Genomic DNA, 26,731 nt, shown 5'->3' on the forward strand with positions numbered 1-26,731 from the left:
TGGATTTTACTCTTTTAAAATAGAGTCTGTTACTTGTTTTTAATGTTATTTTACAAGTGACCACTTACCCTTCTGACAGGTATGTCCAGTATAACCAGGTGGACAGGTAATGGCCAGACACTGACCAGTGATATGGTCACAGAATTGTCCTTCATCACACCATGTACATTTTTGTTCACATAAGTTACCAAAGGTTCCAGCCGGACAAACTAAAATAAAATAACATAAACATAAGTTACCAAAGGTTACTGCCGGACAAACTAAAATAAAATAACATAAACATAAGTTACCAAAGGTTCCAGCCGGACAAACTAAAATAAAATAACATAAACATAAGTTACCAAAGGTTCCAGCCGGACAAACTAAAATAAAATAACATAAACATAAGTTACCAAAGGTTCCAGCCGGACAAACTAAAATAAAATCACATATATAAGGCCGTTAGTTTTCTCGTTTGAATTCTTTTACATTGTCATTTCGAGGCCTTTTATAGCTGACTATGCAGTATGGACTTTGCTCATTGTTGAAGGCAATATAGTTGTTAGTTTCTGTGTCATTTTTGTCTCTTGTGGAGAGTTTTCTCATTGGCAATCATACTGCATTTTTTTTTCTATTAAAACATTTACCATATTGTTCAATAAACATTGGATTTTTTTATTTAAGAAATGACTTATATTTTTTCTGTCTATTCGAAATAACATAAAAAATGTGGTGCACAGTGAATAACGAGTGTAGCGGGTTATTTAACAGTGTGCACCACATTTTTTTATGTTATTTCGAATAGACAGAAAAAATATAAGTCATTTCTTAAATAAAAAAATCCAATGTTTATTGAACAATATGTTATTTCATTTAATTCTAAATTACATTTTAAACCATAGTAAACCATGAAAAATCATTGATGACGTCATGGTCACATGACTTAATTATGTCTATGGGCTGATAACAAAATAACGTCAGCCAATCAGAAGACATATTACTTCCAAAAGGATAAACAGTGATGTTTCTGTCTGTAAAGCTGTGTTTGTAACTACTTAATTACTACATTAAATAGTGAACTTCTGTATTCTCTTTATCAGCTTTATCCTTCAATTATTATCAAAAACCGCATGCTATGCAGAGTACAGCTTTATACGACAGCAGAGGTCAAACCCTGAACAGTTAGGGCAAGTATTGACACAACATTCAAGCTTGATACAGCTCTGAATTTGGATTCTGACTAAATAGTTGACACAGCAAAGGTTGACACAGAATGATTGTGGTCTAATGAACTTAAAATTTGTTTTTGCTTTTGAGCAATAAAATATGCTGTTAAATGTTTATCCACTCAAAAAAAAATATTTGAAGAAAAATACTTTTTAATTTTCGAAATCTGAAATGAGAAAAATTTATCCCAGGCAGATTTGCTCTTAATGCTTTGGTTTTAAATCTAGATTTTACCCCTATGTTCTATATTCAGCAGTGTCAGCCATCTTGGTTGGTTGGCTGGATCACCGAACACATTTTTTAAATGAGATACCCCAATAATGATTGTGGCCAAGTTTGGTTGAATTTGACCCAGTTGTTTCAGAGAAGAAGATTTTTGTAAAAGTTAACGAAGACGACAGACGATGGACGCCAAGAAAAGGTCATTTGGCTCTTTGGTCCAGGTGAGCTAAAAATCTATGTACCTTTAGAACAATGAGATCCTGTATAGCCAGGTTGACAATGACATTTTCCAGTCACTGGGTCACATGACCCATCTATTCCACAATCACAAAACTTCTGACAACTTTCACCCCATCTGCTCTGTGGACATTTACTGTCACAATGGACTCCTACAACATAAGAAAACTTACAATTAATTAATCAATATTTGCATAAAATCATTTACTTCGGATTAAGATTAATTGATTGTTGATTGCTTAACATTACAATAAAGAAAAGTTTAAAATCCCACCAGTTATATTTATATTAATATTTTTATTTTTAGGCTGTTTTAGTTCTTATACCCGTTCATGTTTTGTGTTTCCAAACTTTGGGTCTTAAGCTTACCACATACAGGATTTTCCACCAACCAATGTTATATGCCTGAAAATTATATAATAGTATTTTTTCAAATTGTTTCAATATGGTTTAAAAAAAACAAAAGGTCATCAGATTGGACAAGTAGTTGTCTCCCCTTTACCACATTGGACAAGGAGTTATTTCCCCTTTACACGATTGGACAAGGAGTTGTCTCCCCTTTACCACATTGTCAAGGAGTTGTCTCCCCTTTACCAGATTGGACAAGGAGTTATTTCCCCTTTACCAGATTGGACAAGGAGTTGTCTCCTCTTTACCAGATTGGACAAGGAGTTGTTTCCCCTTTACCAGATTGAACAAGAAGTTGTCTCCCTGTTACCAGATTGTACAAGGAGTTGTTTCCCCTTTACCAGATTGGACAAAGAGTTGTTTCCCTTCACCAGATCAGAGCTCCAGATAAGAATTCACAAATTGGGGTTTTTACCCACCAATTTTTACGTAATTGGGTGATAAAGATTTTTAATTGCATTATCAATTTCAGTTCACCCCTCAAGCAAATATCAAATTGGGTTTTTAACCACTTAGCTCCTTTATGTATTGGGTTTTTTCATCAACACACTATTGAATATTCAGACATATTATAATCACATTATATCAACCTCAGATGTTTTTCCATCTTAAATATGTGCTAGCTGTTTTATTTAGTTTATTCACTGACGAGCAATTGTACATTTTATTAATGTCCCGTTTTAAACGTTCTTCCAGTTTTTTATTTTTTTACAACTTATATAAACTGCAGCTGGTGTCACTAGTTGGGCAGTAATTAATTACCTTTCTAGATCTTATATGATCACCCTACAGTTTAGTTTAGATTTGTATGTGAAATTTAGGTGCTGTAAGAAAGTTTTGCTAGTACTTTCACCTATTTGCCAGACCTACTTAAAAAAAAAATAATAAGTAGTTTCCGCATAGGCGGATCCAGGGGGCCCTGGGGGGCACGCCCCCCCTTTCCGTGGGAAAAATTTGGTTGATTATATAGGGAATCACTGAAGCATGTCTGGAGTGGGCTTCCTCTTAGGTCAGTCAGCGCCCCCCCCCCCCCTTAGGAAAAGTTCTGGATCCGCCACTGATTCCCAGATTTGAGATATACCTTTCACTTTTTCCAACTGATTTTGTTTTTGACGTAACCCTGTGTTTATCTTTCTAGCAATGTTCTCGTTAAGGTATGCAAACACGCACATGCGTTTGATGGATGCTTTATAAAAACACTAGCTGAGTTTTGTTATTATCATAACTTTCCCTAAGCTATCAAAAAGAAGATGAAAACATGCGGACATTTACTTTCGTTTATAATCATTGTATGTTATGTCCCGAGCAATTCGAAAAAAATATGACAGCATGACACACGCTAATTGGATAAACGCCGAGAAGATCGAAATGTTTTTATATTCATGTGTACCTGTTGAGCAACGGAAAATGCCAACAGGGACCCATTTCAACTACTTGATGCAGGGCTCTATTTTTAGAACGATAGGACATTTCCAATTATAAATATTATAAAATAGATTTACGCCACGACTGTAATCAGTTTAGGGTAAAAAACGCAAACGATAGCGAGTAAAAGCGTTAAGAACTCATAGTTTTGGCATATAATTGGGTTTTCCTTTGAATTAATTGGGTTATTGAACCCTGCAATGGGCAATTGCATTGGGTTTTTAATTATTTTTATTGCGTAATCACGCAAATACGCAGCTTATCTGGAGCTCTGCCAGATGGACAAGGAGTTGTCTCCCTTTTACCAGATTGGACAAGGAACTGTTTCCCCTTTACCAGATTGGACAAGGAGTTGTTTCCCTTTTACCAGATTGGACAAGGAGTTGTTTCCCCTTTACCAGATTGGAAAAGGACGTGTTTCCCCTTCACCAGATGGACAAGAAGTTATTTCCCCTTTACCAGATTGAACAAGGAATTGTCTACCTTTTACCAGATTGGACAAGGAGTTGTCTCCCCTTTACCAGATTGGACAAGGAGCTCTTTCCCCTTTACCAGATTGGACAAGGAGTTGTTCCCCTTTACCAGATTGGACAAATAATTGTCTACCTTTTACCAGATTGGACAAGGAGTTGTCTCCCCTTTACCAGATTGGACAAGGAGTTGTCTCCCCTTTACCAGATTGGACAAGGAGTTGTTCCCCTTTACCAGATTGGACAAAGAATTGTCTACCTTTTTACCAGATTAGACATGGAGTTGTCTCCCCTTTACCAGATTGGACAAGGAATTGTCTCCCCTTTACCAGATTGGACAAGGAGTTGTCTCCCCTTTACCAGATTGGACAAGGAGTTGTTCCCCTTTACCAGATTGGACAAAAAATTGTCTACCTTTTACCAGATGTATTTCAACTTTTTATAGCGCAATTTTTAATTGTCAGTCTGCTTGGTTTGGTTAATACACATTTAAAGTTTGAGAATAGGTTGAGGTCGTTTCCTCCCCAAGGTATCTAATTCTATCATTACCACCTACCATGTCACCCTGATTTACAAACACATCGTCCAGTGCCTGCTTCACATGACAATAATCAAGTTTGTCTAACAATACCACCTACCGTGCCACCCTGATTTACAAACACATCGTCCAGTGCCTGCCTCACATGACAATAATCTAGTTTGTCTAACATTACCACCTACCGTGCCACCCTGATTTACAAACACATCGTCCAGTTCCTGCCTCACATGACAATAATCTAGTTTGTCTAACATTCCCACCTACCGTGCCACCCTGATTTACAAACACATCGTCCAGTGCCTGCCTCACATGACAATAATCTAGTTTGTCTAACATTACCACCTACCGTGCCACCCTGATTTACAAACACATCGTCCAGTTCCTGCTTCACATGACAATAAACAAGTTTGTCTAACAATACCACCTACCGTGCCACCCTGATTTACAAACACATCGTCCAGTTCCTGCCTCACATGACAATAATCTAGTTTGTCTAACATTACCACCTACCGTGCCACCCTGATTTACAAACACATCGTCCAGTTCCTGCCTCACATGAAAATAATCTAGTTTGTCTAACATTCCCACCTACCGTGCCACCCTGATTTACAAACACATCGTCCAGTGCCTGCCTCACATGACAATAATCTAGTTTGTCTAACATTACCACCTACCGTGCCACCCTGATTTACAAACACATAGTCCAGTTCCTGCTTCACATGACAATAAACAAGTTTGTCTAACATTACCACCTACCGTGCCACCCTGATTTACAAACACATCGTCCAGTTCCTGCTTCACATGACATTTATCAAGTTTGTCTAATATTACCACCTACCGTGCCACCCTGATTTACAAACACATCGTCCAGTTCCTGCTTCACATGACAATAATCAAGTTTGTCTAATATTACCACCTACCGTGCCACCCTGATTTACAAACACATCGTCCAGTTCCTGCTTCACATGACAATAATCTAGTTTGTCTAACATTACCACCTACCGTGCCACCCTGATTTACAAACACATCGTCCAGTTCCTGCTTCACATGACAATAATCTAGTTTGTCTAACATTACCACCTACCGTGCCACCCTGATTTACAAACACATCGTCCAGTTCCTGCTTCACATGACAATAATCTAGTTTGTCTAACATTACCACCTACCGTGCCACCCTGATTTACAAACACATCGTCCAGTTCCTGCTTCACATGACAATAATCTAGTTTGTCTAACATTACCACCTACCGTGCCACCCTGATTTACAAACACATCGTCCAGTTCCTGCTTCACATGACAATAATCAAGTTTGTCTAACATTACCACCTACCGTGCCACCCTGATTTACAAACACATCGTCCAGTTCCTGCCTCACATGACAATAATCTAGTTTGTCTAACATTACCACCTACCGTGCCACCCTGATTTATAAACACATCGTCCAGTTCCTGCTTCACATGACAATAATCTAGTTTGTCTAACATTACCACCTACCGTGCCACCCTGATTTACAAACACATCGTCCAGTTCCTGCTTCACATGACAATAAACAAGTTTGTCTAACATTACCACCTACCATGCCAACCTGATTTACAAACACATCGTCCAGTTCCTGCTTCACATGACAATAAACAAGTTTGTCTAACATTACCACCTACCGTGCCACCCTGATTTACAAACACATCGTCCAGTTCCTGCTTCACATGACAATAATCTAGTTTGTCTAACATTACCACCTACCGTGCCACCCAGATTTACAAACACATCGTCCAGTTCCTGCTTCACATGACAATAAACAAGTTTGTCTAACAATACCACCTACCGTGCCACCCTGATTTACAAACACATCGTCCAGTTCCTGCTTCACATGACAATAAACAAGTTTGTCTAACATTACCACCTACCGTGCCACCCTGATTTACAAACACATCGTCCAGTTCCTGCTTCACATGACAATAATCTAGTTTGTCTAACATTACCACCTACCGTGCCACCCTGATTTACAAACACATCGTCCAGTTCCTGCTTCACATGACAATAAACAAGTTTGTCTAACAATACCACCTACCGTGCCACCCTGATTTACAAACACATCGTCCAGTTCCTGCTTCACATGACAATAAACAAGTTTGTCTAACATTACCACCTACCGTGCCACCCTGATTTACAAACACATCGTCCAGTTCCTGCTTCACATGACATTTATCAAGTTTGTCTAATATTACCACCTACCGTGCCACCCTGATTTACAAACACATCGTCCAGTTCCTGCTTCACATGACAATAAACAAGTTTGTCTAACATTACCACCTACCGTGCCACCCTGATTTACAAACACATCGTCCAGTGCCTGCTTCACATGACAATAATCTAGTTTGTCTAACATTACCACCTACCGTGCCACCCTGATTTACAAACACATCGTCCAGTGCCTGCCTCACATGACAATAATCTAGTTTGTCTATCATTTCCACCTACCGTGCCACCCAGATTTACAAACACATCGTCCAGTGCCTGCTTCACATGACAATAATCTAGTGTGTCCATCATTACCACCTACCGTGCCACCCTGATTTACAAACACATCGTCCAGTTCCTGCTTCACATGACAATAATCAAGTTTGTCTAATATTACCACCTACCGTGCCACCCTGATTTACAAACACATCGTCCAGTTCCTGCTTCACATGACAATAATCTAGTTTGTCTAACATTACCACCTACCGTGCCACCCTGATTTACAAACACATCGTCCAGTTCCTGCTTCACATGACAATAATCTAGTTTGTCTAACATTACCACCTACCGTGCCACCCTGATTTACAAACACATCATCCAGTTCCTGCTTCACATGACAATAATCTAGTTTGTCTAACATTACCACCTACCGTGCCACCCTGATTTACAAACACATCGTCCAGTTCCTGCTTCACATGACAATAATCTAGTTTGTCTAACATTACCACCTACTGTGCCACCCTGATTTACAAACACATCGTCCAGTTCCTGCTTCACATGACAATAATCAAGTTTGTCTAACATTACCACCTACCGTGCCACCCTGATTTACAAACACATCGTCCAGTTCCTGCTTCACATGACAATAATCTAGTGTGTCCATCATTACCACCTACCGTGCCACCCTGATTTACAAACACATCGTCCAGTTCCTGCTTCACATGACAATAATCTAGTTTGTCTAACATTACCACCTACCGTGCCACCCTGATTTACAAACACATCGTCCAGTGCCTGCTTCACATGACAATAATCTAGTGTGTCCATCATTACCACCTACCGTGCCACCCTGATTTACAAACACATCGTCCAGTTCCTGCTTCACATGACAATAATCTAGTTTGTCTAACATTACCACCTACCGTGCCACCCTGATTTACAAACACATCGTCCAGTGCCTGCTTCACATGACAATAATCTAGTGTGTCCATCATTACCACCTACCGTGCCACCCTGATTTACAAACACATCGTCCAGTTCCTGCTTCACATGACAATAATCTAGTTTGTCTAACATTACCACCTACCGTGCCACCCTGATTTACAAACACATCGTCCAGTTCCTGCTTCACATGACAATAATCTAGTTTGTCTAACATTACCACCTACCGTGCCACCCTGATTTACAAACACATCGTCCAGTTCCTGCTTCACATGACAATAATCTAGTGTGTCTAACAATACCACCTACCGTGCCACCCTGATTTACAAACACATCGTCCAGTTCCTGCCTCACATGACAAAAATCTAGTGTGTCTAACAATACCACCTACCGTGCCACCCTGATTTACAAACACATCGTCCAGTTCCTGCTTCACATGACAATAATCTAGTGTGTCTAACATTACCACCTACCGTGCCACCCTGATTTACAAACACATCGTCCAGTTCCTGCTTCACATGACAATAATCTAGTTTGTCTAACATTACCACCTACCGTGCCACCCTGATTTACAAACACATCGTCCAGTTCCTGCTTCACATGACAATAATCTAGTTTGTCTAACATTACCACCTACCGTGCCACCCTGATTTACAAACACATCGTCCAGTTCCTGCTTCACATGACAATAATCTAGTTTGTCTAACATTACCACCTACCGTGCCACCCTGATTTACAAACACATCGTCCAGTTCCTGCTTCACATGACAATAATCTAGTTTGTCTAACATTACCACCTACCGTGCCACCCTGATTTACAAACACATCGTCCAGTTCCTGCTTCACATGACAATAATCTAGTTTGTCTAACATTACCACCTACCGTGCCACCCTGATTTACAAACACATCGTCCAGTTCCTGCTTCACATGACAATAATCTAGTTTGTCTAACATTACCACCTACCGTGCCACCCTGATTTACAAACACATCGTCCAGTTCCTGCCTCACATGACAATAATCTAGTTTGTCTAACATTACCACCTACCGTGCCACCCTGATTTACAAACACATCGTCCAGTTCCTGCTTCACATGACAATAATCTAGTTTGTCTAACATTACCACCTACCGTGCCACCCTGATTTACAAACACATCGTCCAGTTCCTGCCTCACATGACAATAATCTAGTTTGTCTAACATTACCACCTACCGTGCCACCCTGATTTACAAACACATCGTCCAGTGCCTGCTTCACATGACAATAATCTAGTTTGTCTAACATTACCACCTACCATGCCACCCTGATTTACAAACACATCGTCCAGTGCCTGCTTCAAATGACAATAATCTAGTTTGACTAACATTACCACCTACCGTGCCACCCTGATTTACAAACACATCGTCCAGTGCCTGCTTCACATGACAATAATCTAGTGTGTCCATCATTACCACCTACCGTGCCACCCTGATTTACAAACACATCGTCCAGTGCCTGCTTCACATGACAATAATCAAGTGTGTCCATCATTACCACCTACCGTGCCACCCTGATTTACAAACACATCGTCCAGTGCCTGCTTCACATGACAATAATCAAGTGTGTCCATCATTACCACCTACCGTGCCACCCTGATTTACAAACACATCGTCCAGTTCCTGCCTCACATGACAATAATCTAGTTTGTCTAACATTACCACCTACCGTGCCACCCTGATTTACAAACACATCGTCCAGTGCCTGCTTCACATGACAATAATCTAGTGTGTCCATCATTACCACCTACCGTGCCACCCTGATTTACAAACACATCGTCCAGTTCCTGCTTCACATGACAATAATCTAGTTTGTCTAACATTACCACCTACCGTGCCACCCTGATTTACAAACACATCGTCCAGTTCCTGCTTCAAATGACAATAATCTAGTTTGTCTAACATTACCACCTACCGTGCCACCCTGATTTACAAACACATCGTCCAGTTCCTGCCTCACATGACAATAATCAAGTTTGTCTATCATTACCACCTACCGTGCCACCCAGATTTACAAACACATCGTCCAGTGCCTGCTTCACATGACAATAATCTAGTTTGTCTAACATTACCACCTACCGTGCCACCCTGATTTACAAACACATCGTCCAGTTCCTGCCTCACATGACAATAATCAAGTTTGTCTATCATTACCACCTACCGTGCCACCCTGATTTACAAACACATCGTCCAGTTCCTGCCTCACATGACAATAATCTAGTTTGTCTAACATTACCACCTACCATGCCACCCTGATTTACAAACACATCGTCCAGTTCCTGCCTCACATGACAATAATCAAGTTTGTCTATCATTACCACCTACCGTGCCACCCTGATTTACAAACACATCGTCCAGTTCCTGCCTCACATGACAATAATCTAGTTTGTCTAACATTACCACCTACCGTGCCACCCTGATTTACAAACACATCGTCCAGTTCCTGCCTCACATGACAATAATCTAGTTTGTCTAACATTACCACCTACCGTGCCACCCTGATTTACAAACACATCGTCCAGTTCCTGCCTCACATGACAATAATCAAGTTTGTCTATCATTACCACCTACCGTGCCACCCAGATTTACAAACACATCGTCCAGTTCCTGCCTCACATGACAATAATCTAGTTTGTCTAACATTACCACCTACCGTGCCACCCTGATTTACAAACACATCGTCCAGTTCCTGCTTCACATGACAAAGAGTTCTGTTTCTCACAGGAACATTTCTGTCCACAAACATAACCAAACATCCATTGCTAAAAAGGTTAAATACAATAATTATAACCAAACATCCATTGCTTAAAAGGTTAAATACAATAATTAAAACCAAACATCCATTGCTAAAAAGGTTAAATACAATAATTATAACTAAACATCCATTGCTAAAAAGGTTAAATACAATAATTATAACCAAACATCCATTGCTAAAAAGGTTAAATACAATAATTATAACCAAACATCCATTGCTAAAAAGGTTAAATACAATAATTATAACCAAACATCCATTGCTAAAAAGGTTAAATACAATAATTATAACCAAACATCCATTGCTAAAAAGGTTAAATACAATAATTAAAACCAAACATCCATTGCTAAAAAGGTTAAATACAATAATTATAACTAAACATCCATTGCTAAAAAGGTTAAATACAATAATTATAACCAAACATCCATTGCTAAAAAGGTTAAATACAATAATTATAACCAAACATCCATTGCTAAAAAGGTTAAATACAATAATTATAACCAAACATCCATTGCTAAAAAGGTTAAATACAATAATTATAACCAAACATCCATTGCTAAAAAGGTTAAATACAATAATTAAAACCAAACATCCATTGCTAAAAAGGTTAAATACAATAATTAAAACCAAACATCCATTGCTACAAAGGTTAAATACAATAATTATAACCAAACATCCATTGCTACAAAAGTTAAATACAATAATTAAAATTACATAAAATGAGAACACTTGTTAATTTTCATTGATTTTGAACAGGAATTACTACAAATGCTAAATGTAAAACCTTCCAGAGCCCCAAATCCCCCCTAGTAACTCCACCTCTTACTGTTCACCTTATAGAGCCCCAAATCCCCTACTAACTACACTTCTTACTGTTCACCTTCTAGAGCACCTGAATCCCCCTACTAACTCCACTTCTTACTGTTCACCTTCTAGAGCACCTGAATCCCCCTTCTAACTCCACTTCTTCCTGTTCACCTTCTTGAGTCCCAAATCCCCCTACTAACTCCACTTCTTACTGTTCACCTTCTAGAGCACCTGAATCCCCCTACTAACTCCACTTCTTACTGTTCACCTTCTAGAGCACCTGAATCCCCCTACTAACTCCACTTCTTACTGTTCACCTTCTAGAGCACCTGAATCCCCCTACTAACTCCACTTCTTACTGTTCACCTTCTAGAGCACCTGAATCCCCCTACTAACTCCACTTCTTACTGTTCACCTTCTAGAGCACCTGAATCCCCCTACTAACTCCACTTCTTACTGTTCACCTTCTAGAGCACCTGAATCCCCCTACTAACTCCACTTCTTACTGTTCACCTTCTAGAGCACCTGAATCCCCCTACTAACTCCACTTCTTACTGTTCACCTTCTAGAGCACCTGAATCCCCCTACTAACTCCACTTCTTACTGTTCACCTTCTAGAGCACCTGAATCCCCCTACTAACTCTACTTCTTACTGTTCACCTTCTAGAGCACCTGAATCCCCCTACTAACTCCACTTCTTACTGTTCACCTTCTAGAGCACCTGAATCCCCCTACTAACTCCACTTCTTACTGTTCACCTTCTAGAGCACCTGAATCCCCCTTCTAACTCCACTTCTTACTGTTCACCTTCTTGAGTCCCAAATCACCCTACTAACTCCACTTCTTACTGTTCACCTTCATGAGCACCTGAATCACCCCTCCATGTTTTTGTTAGGGCCTCTATTCCTTTATTTTGTATAGACGTGTAGACTGTTGTCAGTCTTTAAATAGGGGAGTTTATTTGCCTTAATTTTGTATGTTTTTCTTCAAGGTTTTTGTATCATGTTTTAGAAAACATAGTTAAAGTACTACTAGGGATTGTTTAACGACCTTGACTAACAACAAGAGATAGCACAGTCAAAGAAATACTTACAGGGCAGTTTTTTTCACAGGAATCACCATAGAAACCAGGAGGACATGTGCAGTGACCTGTTGCTGGGTAACAATATCCACCATTTTGACATTTACATTTAGACTGACAATCTTTACCATATAAACCCTTTGGACATTGGGATTCACAGGTCAATCCTTTCCAGCCTAAAAATATAAATTTTGTTTTTACATTCAAGTGGTCAGTATTATTTACATGTCAAACTTTCATAACTTAAATTTCACATTCGAATCACAGGTAGTATGATGCCTTGTATTCACAGAGACAAAAAAAGCTGGAGAAATGATATGCTTGAATATTTCTATGTTCTTAAATGGAAGACCTCATCAAACAAATATCAGAAAAAATATTTTGGTAATAAATTAGTTAAGTACAAATGCTTCAAGTCATGTAGTACCAATTTCATTTGGATGATTGCCAATATTCCATGGTTAAAGGTCATTGGTAACATTGTTGGCATATTAAAAATATATAATTTTGATCTTGGTAAGAGTATTGCATAAAAATAGGAATAATATTGTAATTAATGAGTTGCAACAACAGGAATAATATTGTATTTTATGAGTTGCCACAACGGAAATAATATTGTAATTTATGAGTTGCCACAACAGGAATAATATTGTATTTTATGAGTTGCCACAACAGGAATAATATTGTATTTTATGAGTTGCCACAATAGGAATTATATTGTATTTTTTGAGTTGCCACTGTCAAATTAGGTTTTGGCCATCACAAATATTAATTTTACTGGCTCCGCTCTGTATCACACATGCAAGTGCACCATAAACTCTATGATACACACTTTATGATTAGCTAAAACTATCACAAACTCTATGAAACATACTACATGATTGGTTAAACTATCACAAACTGTATGAAACATACTACATGATTGGTTAAACTATCACAAACTGTATGAAACATACTACATGATTGGTTAAACTATCACAAAGTGTATGAAACCTACTACATGATTGGTTTAACTATCACAAAGTGTATGAAACATACTACATGATTGGTTAAACTATCACAAACTGTATGAAACGTTAAACTATCACAAACTGTATGAAACATACTACATGATTGGTTAAACTATCACAAACTGTATGAAACATACTACATGATTGGTTAAACTATCACAAACTGTATGAAACATACTACATGATTGGTTAAACTATCACAAACTGTATGAAACATACTACATGATTGGTTAAACTATCACAAACTGTATGAAACATACTACATGATTGGTTAACTATCACAAACTGTATGAAACATACTACATGATTGGTTAAACTATCACAAACTGTATGATACATACTACATGATTGGTTAAACTATCACAAACTGTATGATACATACTACATGATTGGTTAAACTATCACAAACTGTATGATACATACTACATGATTGGTTAAACTATCACAAAGTGTATGATACATACTACATGATTGGTTAAACTATCACAAACTGTATGATACATACTACATGATTGGTTAAACTATCACAAACTGTATATAACATATTACATGATTGGTTAAACTATCACACACTGTATGATACATACTACATGATTGGTTAAACTATCACAAACTGTATATAACATATTACATGATTGGTTAAACTATCACAAACTGTATATAACATATTACATGATTGGTTAAACTATCACACACTGTATATAACATACAACATGATTGTTTAAACTATCACAAACTGTATGATACATACTACATGATTGGTTAAACTATCACAAACTGTATGATACATACTACATGATTGGTTAAACTATCACAAACTGTATGAAATATACTACATGATTGGTTAAACTATCACAAACTGCATGATACATACTACATGATTGGTTAAACTATCACAAACTGTATGATACATACTACATGATTGTTAAACTATCACACACTCTATGATACATACTACATGATTGGTTAAACTATCACAAACTGTATGAAACATACTACATGATTGGTTAAACTATCAGTCTCTATGAAACATACTACATGATTGGTTAAACTATCACAAACTGTATGAAACATACTACATGATTGGTTAAACTATCAGTCTCTATGAAACATACTACATGATTGGTTAAACTATCACAAACTGTATGATACATACTACATGATTGGTTAAACTATCACAAACTGTATGATACATACTACATGATTGGTTAAACTATCACAAACTGTATGATACATACTACATGATTGGTTAAACTATCACAAACTGTATGAAACATACTACATGATTGGTTAAACTATCACAAACTGTATGAAACATACTACATGATTGGTTAAACTATCACAAACTGTATGATACATACTACATGATTGGTTAAACTATCACAAACTGTATGATACATACTACATGATTGGTTAAACTATCACAAACTGTATGAAACATACTACATGATTGGTTAAACTATCACAAACTGTATGAAACATACTACATGATTGGTTAAACTATCACAAACTGTATGAAACATACTACATGATTGGTTAAACTATCAGTCTCTATGAAACATACTACATGATTGTTAAACTATCAGTCTCTATGAAACATACTACATGATTGGTTAAATTATCACTCTCTATGAAACATACTACATGATTGGTTAAACTATCACAAATTGTATGATACATACTACATGATTGGTTAAACTATCACACACTCTATGATACATACTACATGATTGCTTAAACTATCAGTCTCTATGAAACATACTACATGATTGGTTAAACTATCAGTCTCTATGAAACATACTACATGATTGGTTAAACTATCACAAACTGTATGATACATACTACATGATTGGTTAAACTATCACACACTGTATATAACATACAACATGATTGGTTAAACTATCACAAACTGTATGATACATACTACATGATTGGTTAAACTATCACAAACTGTATGATACATACTACATGATTGGTTAAACTATCACAAACTGTATGATACATACTACATGATTGGTTAAACTATCACAAACTCTATGAAACATACTACATGATTGTTAAACTATCACAAACTGTATGAAATATACTACATGATTGGTTAAACTATCACAAACTGTATGATACATACTACATGATTGGTTAAACTATCACAAACTGTATGATACACACTACATGATTGGTTAAACTATCACAAACTGTATGAAATATACTACATGATTGGTTAAACTATCACAAACTGTATGATACATACTACATGATTGGTTAAACTATCACAAACTGTATGATACATACTACATGATTGGTTAAACTATCACAAACTGTATGATACATACTACATGATTGGTTAAACTATCACAAACTGTATGATACATACTACATGATTGGTTAAACTATCACAAACTGTATGAAACATACTACATGATTGGTTAAACTATCACAAACTGTATGATACATACTACATGATTGGTTAAACTATCACAAACTGTATGATACATACTACATGATTGGTTAAACTATCACAAACTGTATGAAACATACTACATGATTGGTTAAACTATCACAAACTGTATGAAACATACTACATGATTGGTTAAACTATCAGTCTCTATGAAACATACTACATGATTGTTAAACTATCAGTCTCTATGAAACATACTACATGATTGGTTAAATTATCACTCTCTATGAAACATACTACATGATTGGTTAAACTATCACAAATTGTATGATACATACTACATGATTGGTTAAACTATCACACACTCTATGATACATACTACATGATTGCTTAAACTATCAGTCTCTATGAAACATACTACATGATTGGTTAAACTATCAGTCTCTATGAAACATACTACATGATTGGTTAAACTATCACAAACTGTATGATACATACTACATGATTGGTTAAACTATCACACACTGTATATAACATACAACATGATTGGTTAAACTATCACAAACTGTATGATACATACTACATGATTGGTTAAACTATCACAAACTGTATGATACATACTACATGATTGGTTAAACTATCACAAACTGTATGATACATACTACATGATTGGTTAAACTATCACAAACTCTATGAAACATACTACATGATTGTTAAACTATCACAAACTGTATGAAATATACTACATGATTGGTTAAACTATCACAAACTGTATGATACATACTACATGATTGGTTAAACTATCACAAACTGTATGATACACACTACATGATTGGTTAAACTATCACAAACTGTATGAAATATACTACATGATTGGTTAAACTATCACAAACTGTATGATACATACTACATGATTGGTTAAACTATCACAAACTGTATGAAACATACTACATGATTGGTTAAACTATCACAAACTCTATGAAACATACTACATGATTGGTTAAACTATCACAAACTGTATATAACATATTACATGATTGGTTAAACTATCACAAACTGTATGATACATACTACATGATTGGTTAAACTATCACAAACTGTATGATACACACTACATGATTGGTTAAACTATCACAAACTGTATGATACATACTACATGATTGGTTAAACTATCACACACTGTATGATACATACTACATGATTGGTTAAACTATCACACACTGTATATAACATACATCATGATTGGTTAAACTATCACAAACTGTATGATACATACTACATGATTGGTTAAACTATCACAAACTGTATGATACATACTACATGATTGGTTAAACTATCACAAATTGTATGATACATACTACATGATTGGTTAAACTATCACAAACTGTATGATACATACTACATGATTGGTTAAACTATCACAAACTGTATGAAACATACTACATGATTGGTTAAACTATCACAAACTGTATGATACATACTACATGATTGGTTAAACTATCACAAACTGTATGAAACATACTACATGATTGGTTAAACTATCACAAACTGTATGATACATACTACATGATTGGTTAAACTATCACAAACTGTATGATACATACTACATGATTGGTTAAACTATCACAAACTGTATGAAACATACTACATGATTGTTAAACTATCACAAACTGTATGAAACAAACTACATGATTGGTTAAACTATCACAAACTGTATGATACATACTACATGATTGGTTAAACTATCACAAACTGTATGATACATACTACATGATTGGTTAAACTATCACAAACTGTATGAAATATACTACATGATTGGTTAAACTATCACAAATTGTATGATACATACTACATGATTGGTTAAACTATCACAAACTGTATGATACATACTATATGATTGGTTAAACTATCACAAACTGTATGAAACATACTACATGATTGGTTAAACTATCACAAACTGTATGAAACATACTACATGATTGGTTAAACTATCACAAACTGTATGAAACATACTACATGATTGTTAAACTATCACAAACTGTATGAAACATACTACATGATTGGTTAAACTATCACAAACTGTATGAAATATACTACATGATTGTTAAACTATCACAAACTGTATGAAACATACTACATGATTGGTTAAACTATCACAAACTGTATGAAACATACTACATGATTGTTAAACTATCACAAACTGTATGAAACATACTACATGATTGGTTAAACTATCACAAACTGTATGAAACATACTACATGATTGTTAAACTATCACAAACTGTATGAAACATACTACATGATTGGTTAAACTATCACAAACTGTATGAAATATACTACATGATTGGTTAAACTATCACAAATTGTATGAAACATACTACATGATTGGTTAAACTATCACAAACTGTATGATACATACTACATGATTGGTTAAACTATCACAAACTGTATGATACATATTACATGATTGGTTAAACTATCACAAACTGTATGATACATACTACATGATTGGTTAAACTATCACACACTGTATATAACATACAACATGATTGGTTAAACTATCACAAACTGTATGATACATACTACATGATTGGTTAAACTATCACAAACTGTATGATACATACTACATGATTGGTTAAACTATCACAAACTCTATGAAACATACTACATGATTGTTAAACTATCACAAACTGTATGAAATATACTACATGATTGGTTAAACTATCACAAATTGTATGATACATACTATATGATTGGTTAAACTATCACAAACTGTATGATACATACTACATGATTGGTTAAACTATCACAAACTGTATGATACATACTACATGATTGGTTAAACTATCAGTCTCTATGAAACATACTACATGATTGGTTAAACTATCACAAACTGTATGATACATACTACATGATTGGTTAAACTATCACTCTCTCACCTGGTGAACAAATACAGAATCCATTCTCAGGTACACACTCAGCGTTATTCTGACAAAGACAAGTCTGTTGACATCCTAAACCAAACTTTCCCTTCGTACATTTAGTTCCACAACTGTAAAATAAACATTTTAATGCAACAACGTTGGTAACGTTCATTTTGATTGGATAACGTCACTTCTTACCTGGCATCAATTGAGAATTGATGTTATGGAAGCACACCCAAGCCCAAGACGGCATATGACAAATTTTAAATACATGTTTTAACATTGTTTTCTGTCAGTTTCATTAGAATGGAGATAACAATATTGTATTTTAAGCTCTGATGGCATCAATTTGGGATTTGATGGTCGCAAATACCTGTTTACTGTCTCCGCTAACGCGTCGCCAAAAAAATAATTTGCGACCATAAAATCCCCAATTCATGCTGTCGGAGCTTAAAATACAATATTGTTCTCTCCTAAATAATAGTCTACAATTAGGTTCATTTCTGTTAGAGATTTAAGAAGATAGAAAGATACAGAATGAGTGACAATGAAACAATTCTCCATCCAAGTCACAATGGGGCCTTTTAAAGCCGTCTAGTTGGTATGGGGTTTTCTCACTGTTGGAGGCCATAGGAAAAATTGATACCCACGAAAATAAATGATTCCACAGTATAATTACATACAATTGGCTAAAACTATCTGAAAGTCTATGATACATACTGTGAAAGTACTTTTTATTTGTGGGGTACAGATTTTCGTGGTTTTTTATACCCACGAATTAAAGTACTTTCACAGTACCATGTACCTAACCCGAATAATTCAAACCCTTTCTGTGTCCAATTTTCTCCCACACGAGGGCTTGAACTCCTTATGATCATTGGCCGCGTCGCCTGCTCTCTGTGAGAGAGAGCCAATCGGCGGCGATCAGGATAATGAGTCTGCGCAACTGTCTAGTAATTGTCTTACCAGACATGCCAGACACGTGTGTTCAATTAACACAAATCTGATAATAATTAATTAATTAACATCAATAAACATTTGGAACTCCTCCTTCCTTAGCTGCCAATTTAAATCAAAATTCCCGTATTGCATAGCGGTGTGAATTTTCCAGTTGACGGTCTTGATCGAGGAAGATGTTCAGGCGTTAATGTAGCCTTCGTAGATCAGCGGAATATAACGACTGAATTATTTGGGTTATATATACCCATGAATTAAAGTACTTTCACAGTACTATATGATTGGCTAAAACTATCTCAAAGTGTAATTTACATATTATATGATTGGCTAAAACTATCTCAAATTGTATGATACATACTATATGATTGGCTCAACTATCTCAAAGTCTATGATACATACTATATGATTGGCTAATACTATCTCAAAGTTTATGATACATACTATATGATTGGCTAAAACTATCTGAAAGTGTATGATACATACTATATGATTGGCTAAAACTATCTCAAAGTCTATGATACATACTATATGATTGGCTAATACTATCTCAAAGTCTATGATACATACTATATGATTGGCTAATACTATCTCAAAGTCTATGATACATACTATATGATTGGCTAAAACTATCTGAAAGTGTATGATACATACTATATGATTGGCTAAAACTATCTCAAAGTCTATGATACATACTATATGATTGGCTAAAACTATCTCAAAGTCTATGATACATACTATATGATTGGCTAAATCTATCTGAAAGTCTATTAAACATACTATTGTCCTGTGTAACCAGCTTGACATTGACAAACTCCAGTTTTATGATTACAAAGTCCGCCATTCTTACAGTAACAGATCTTCTGACATCCATCACCATAGTATGGAGCTGGGCAAGTCTCATTACACAGGGGACCAGTCCATCCACTGGAACATTGACTACACTTCCCATTCCCTGGGTCACACCTATAAAACAAATAATAATGTCTGGATGACATCACAATTACCTGACCAAGTTTATCAAATATAGAAAATAAATTTAGGTATAGTAGATGTAACAATAATGTGTCCCTAGTATGCATGAATATGCCCTATCCTCACTATAATTTTATATGTTCAGCGGACCATGAAAATGGAGTAAAATCTTTGTTCTATAAATATTTTCAAGCTTATTTCTATTTGTAGGTCGATTGTGATATTCATTAAAACAGAATCGTGAAGAGATCCAACGATTTGGTCGAACAACTGATAAAAGAACAGGTAAATAACTCATCATAGACACCAGGATTGAAATTTTATATTTACAACAGACACGAGTCGTGACGACAAAAGACTCATCAATCACGCTTGAATAATTTTTAAGTTATTGTCTGACATGTGGAAAATAGACGGACAGACAGACAGCAGGATACCATAACACATCCTGTAAACAAGTGTATAACAAAGGGAGACTACTTACTGATCTGTAGTTTTTCTGTTACATTTACAATCCTTTTGACACTTCTCTCCGTACTTAAAAGATGGACAATCTGAAAACAGAACAATAGTATGATAACATTTCTGTATAGTGTGACAAAATAATAGTTGAAAGAATTGATATATGAAGAAGCCTTAAATACAAACAGATGTGATATCAATTAGTCCCTATCTTAGAGTGAGGGTATATATATCTGCCAATAACAGTCACATGACAGTCACATGATACTTACTACTTTCAGTACAGTCTGTCCTAGTATAACCCACAGAACAGTCACATGATACTTACTACTTTCAGTACAGTCTGTCCCAGTATAACCCACATGACAGTCACATGATACTTACTACTTTCAGTACAGTCTGTCCCAGTATAACCCACATGACAGTCACATGATACTTACTACTTTCAGTACATTTTGTCCCAGTATACCTCACATGGCTGTCACATGATACTTACTACTTTCAGTACAGTCTGTCCCAGTATACCTCACATGGCTGTCACATGATACTTACTACTTTCACTTCAGTCTGTCCCAGTATAACCCACATGGCAGTCACATGATACTTACTACTTTCAGTACAGTCTGTCCCAGTATAACCCACATAACAGTCACATGATACTTACTACTTTCAGTACAGTCTGTCCCAGTATAACCCAAAGGACCATCACATGACAGTCACATGATACTTACTACTTTCAGTACAGTCTGTCCCAGTATAACCCACATAACAGTCACATGATACTTACTACTTTCAGTACAGTCTGTCCCAGTATAACCCAAAGGACCATCACATGACAGTCACATGATACTTACTACTTTCAGTACAGTCTGTCCCAGTATAACCCACATAACAGTCACATGATACTTACTACTTTCAGTACAGTCTGTCCCAGTATAACCCACATAACAGTCACATGATACTTACTACTTTCAGTACAGTCTGTCCCAGTATAACCCAAAGGACCATCACATGACAGTCACATGATACTTACTACTTTCAGTACAGTCTGTCCCAGTATAACCCACATAACAGTCACATGATACTTACTACTTTCAGTACAGTCTGTCTCAGTATAACCCACATAACAGTCACATGATACTTACTACTTTCAGTACAGTCTGTCCCAGTATAACCCAAAGGACCATCACATGACAGTCACATGATACTTACTACTTTCAGTACAGTCTGTCCCAGTATAACCCACATAACAGTCACATGATACTTACTACTTTCAGTACAGTCTGTCTCAGTATAACCCACATGACAGTCACATGATACTTACTACTTTCAGTACAGTCTATCCCAGTATAACCCACAGGACAGATACATGTTCCTTTTACTGCTTCACATGTTCCTCCATTTTTACAGGAACACGTCTGAGAACAGTATGGTCCAAATGTTCCTTCAGGGCACTGAATAGTACAACTGAAAAAAATATAAACAGAAATTTGAAATATGTTTTCGTAACAATGATCTATATATTTGTGTGAGGAAAAATCCTGTTTTAATAACACCGACTAAATGAATTTTCCTCTTGTCTAGAAACTAACAGGCACCATTTGATTTAGAATAGAATTAATCATAGTTATAATTCATTTATTTTCAATCATTTGGAATCAACTTGTGTGGTTCAGGGAGAAACCATTTTTTAAGAGTTCTTCAATTTAATTTGTTTTTAAACTTCACCAAGAAATTGGAATATTTAAAGTCAAAATCAGGAATAAAGCCTGTACTACTTCTCTGTCATATATTTACCTTTCTCCTTTATATCCGGGAGCACATGTACACTTCTAGCAGTTTTATCTGTTGTATTTACCTTTCTCCTTTATATCCGGGAGCACATGTACACTTCTAGTAGTTCTATCTGTTGTATTTACCTTTCTCCTTTATATCCGGGAGCACATGTACACTTCTAGTAGTTTTATCTGTTGTATTTACCTTTCTCCTTTATATCCGGGAGCACATGTACACTTCTAGTAGTTTTATCTGTTATATTTACCTTTCTCCTTTATATCCGGGAGCACATGTACACTTCTAGTAGTTCTATCTGTTATAATTTACCTTTCTCCTTTATATCTGGGAGCACATGTACACTTCTAGTAGTTCTATCTGTTGTATTTACCTTTCTTCTTTAAATCTGGGAGCACATGTACACTTCCAGTAGTTCTATCTGTTATATTTACCTTTCTCCTTTATATCCCGGAGCACATGTACACTTCTAGTAGTTCTATCTGTTGTATTTACCTTTCTCCTTTAAATCTGGGAGCACATGTACACTTCCAGTAGTTCTATCTGTTATATTTACCTTTCTCCTTTATATCCCGGAGCACATGTACACTTCTAGTAGTTTTATCTGTTGTATTTACCTTTCTCCTTTATATCCGGGAGCACATGTACACTTCTAGTAGTTTTATCTGTTGTATTTACCTTTCTCCTTTATATCCGGGAGCACATGTACACTTCTAGTAGTTCTATCTGTTGTATTTACCTTTCTTCTTTATATCCGGGAGCACATGTACACTTCTAGTAGTTCTATCTGTTATAATTTACCTTTCTCCTTTATATCTGGGAGCACATGTACACTTCTAGTAGTTTTATCTGTTGTATTTACCTTTCTCCTTTATATCAGGGAGCACATGTACACTTCTAGTAGTTCTATCTGTTGTATTTACCTTTCTCCTTTATATCCTGGAGCACATGTACACTTCTAGTAGTTCTATCTGTTGTATTTACCTTTCTCCTTTATATCCTGGAGCACATGTACACTTCTAGTAGTTTTATCTGTTGTATTTACCTTTCTCCTTTATATCCAGGAGCACATGTACACTTCTAGTAGTTCTATCTGTTGTATTTACCTTTCTCCTTTATATCCGGGAGCACATGTACACTTCTAGTAGTTCTATCTGTTGTATTTACCTTTCTCCTTTATATCCGGGAGCACATGTACACTTCTAGTAGTTCTATCTGTTGTATTTACCTTTCTCCTTTATATCCGGGAGCACATGTACACTTCTAGTAGTTCTATCTGTTGTATTTACCTTTCTCCTTTATATCTGGGAGTACATGTACACTTCTAGTAGTTTTATCTGACAGTGTTATACTTACCTTTCTCCTTTATATCCGGGAGCACATGTACACTTCTAGTAGTTTTATCTGTTGTATTTACCTTTCTCCTTTATATCCGGGAGTACATGTACACTTCTAGTAGTTCTATCTGTTGTATTTACCTTTCTCCTTTATATCCGGGAGCACATGTACACTTCTAGTAGTTCTATCTGTTATATTTACCTTCCTCCTTTATATCCCGGAGCACATGTACACTACTAATAGTTCTATCTGTTATATTTACCTTCCTCCTTTATATCCCGGAGCACATGTACACTTCTAGTAGTTCTATCTGTTATATTAACCTTCCTCCTTTATATCCCGGAGCACATGTACACTTCTAGTAGTTTTATCTGTTGTATTTACCTTTCTCCTTTATATCCCGGAGCACATGTACACTACTAGTAGTTCTATCTGTTATATTAACCTTCCTCCTTTATATCCGGGAGCACATGTACACTTCTAGTAGTTCTATCTGTTATATTTACCTTTCTCCTTTATATCCTGGAGCACATGTACACTTCTAGTTGTTCTATCTGTTATATTTACCTTTCTCCTTTATATCCCGGAGCACATGTACACTACTAGTTGTTCTATCTGTTATATTTACCTTCCTCCTTTATATCCTGGAGCACATTTATATCCGGGAGCACATGTACACTTCTAGTAGTTCTATCTGTTATATTTACCTTTCTCCTTTATATCCTGGAGCACATTTATATCCCGGAGCACATGTACACTACTAGTAGTTCTATCTGTTATATTAACCTTTCTCCTTTATATCCTGGAGCACATGTACACTTCTAGTAGTTTTATCTGTTATATTAACCTTCCTCCTTTATATCCTGGAGCACATTTATATCCCGGAGCACATGTACACTACTAGTAGTTCTATCTGTTATATTTACCTTCCTCCTTTATATCCTGGAGCACATTTATATCCCGGAGCACATGTACACTTCTAGTAGTTTTATATGTTGTATTTACCTTCCTCCTTTATATCCTGGAGCACATGTACACTTCTAGTAGTTCTATCTGTTATATTAACCTTTCTTCTTTATATCCTGGAGCACATGTACACTTCTAGTAGTTCTATCTGTTATATTTACCTTTCTCCTTTATATCCGGGAGCACATGTACACTACTAGTAGTTCTATCTGTTATATTAACCTTCCTCCTTTATATCCTGGAGCACATGTACACTTCTAGTAGTTCTATCTGTTATATTAACCTTCCTCCTTTATATCCTGGAGCACATGTACACTTCTAGTAGTTCTATCTGTTATATTAACCTTCCTCCTTTATATCCCGGAGCACATGTACACTTCTAGTAGTTTTATATGTTGTATTTACCTTTCTCCTTTATATCCGGGAGCACATGTACACTTCTAGTAGTTCTATCTGTTATATTAACCTTCCTCCTTTATATCCTGGAGCACATGTACACTTCTAGTAGTTCTATCTGTTATATTAACCTTCCTCCTTTATATCCCGGAGCACATGTACACTTCTAGTAGTTTTATATGTTGTATTTACCTTCCTCCTTTATATCCTGGAGCACATGTACACTTCTAGTAGTTCTATCTGTTATATTAACCTTCCTCCTTTATATCCTGGAGCACATGTACACTTCTAGTAGTTCTATCTGTTATATTAACCTTCCTCCTTTATATCCCGGAGCACATGTACACTTCTAGTAGTTTTATATGTTGTATTTACCTTCCTCCTTTATATCCCGGAGCACATGTACACTACTAGTAGTTCTATCTGTTATATTAACCTTTCTCCTTTATATCCCGGAACACATGTACACTTCTAGTTGTTCTATCTGTTATATTTACCTTCCTCCTTTATATCCTGGAGCACATTTATATCCGGGAGCACATGTACACTTCTAGTAGTTCTATCTGTTATATTTACCTTTCTCCTTTATATCCTGGAGCACATTTATATCCGGGAGCACATGTACACTTCTAGTAGTTCTATCTGTTATATTTACCTTTCTCCTTTATATCCTGGAGCACATGTACACTTCTAGTTGTTCTATCTGTTATATTTACCTTTCTCCTTTATATCCGGGAGCACATGTACACTACTAGTAGTTCTATCTGTTATATTAACCTTTCTCCTTTATATCCGGGAGTACATGTACACTTCTAGTAGTTCTATCTGTTATATTTACCTTTCTCCTTTATATCCTGGAGCACATGTACACTACTAGTAGTTCTATCTGTTATATTTACCTTTCTCCTTTATATCCTGGAGCACATGTACACTTATAG

General features: G+C 36.1%; 1 protein-coding gene across 1 annotated transcript in view; it reads right to left on the reverse strand.

The window, feature by feature from the left end:
- The window catches only part of LOC143052951 (uncharacterized), a 91,187-nt gene that overhangs the window by 45,458 nt on the left and 18,998 nt on the right, over positions 1-26,731 (reverse strand). Inside the window, exons 9-16 of the mRNA XM_076226131.1 lie at positions 22,627-22,769; positions 21,325-21,394; positions 20,646-20,831; positions 18,927-19,039; positions 12,592-12,755; positions 10,593-10,701; positions 1,671-1,817; positions 69-209 (exon numbers count right to left, since the gene is read on the reverse strand). Coding sequence (XP_076082246.1) covers positions 69-209; positions 1,671-1,817; positions 10,593-10,701; positions 12,592-12,755; positions 18,927-19,039; positions 20,646-20,831; positions 21,325-21,394; positions 22,627-22,769 — 1,073 coding nt within the window. The remainder of the gene's footprint in view (positions 1-68; positions 210-1,670; positions 1,818-10,592; positions 10,702-12,591; positions 12,756-18,926; positions 19,040-20,645; positions 20,832-21,324; positions 21,395-22,626; positions 22,770-26,731) is intronic.

This window comes from Mytilus galloprovincialis, chromosome 11 (assembly GCF_965363235.1).
Source record: "Mytilus galloprovincialis chromosome 11, xbMytGall1.hap1.1, whole genome shotgun sequence".
Classification (NCBI taxonomy): domain Eukaryota; kingdom Metazoa; phylum Mollusca; class Bivalvia; order Mytilida; family Mytilidae; genus Mytilus; species Mytilus galloprovincialis.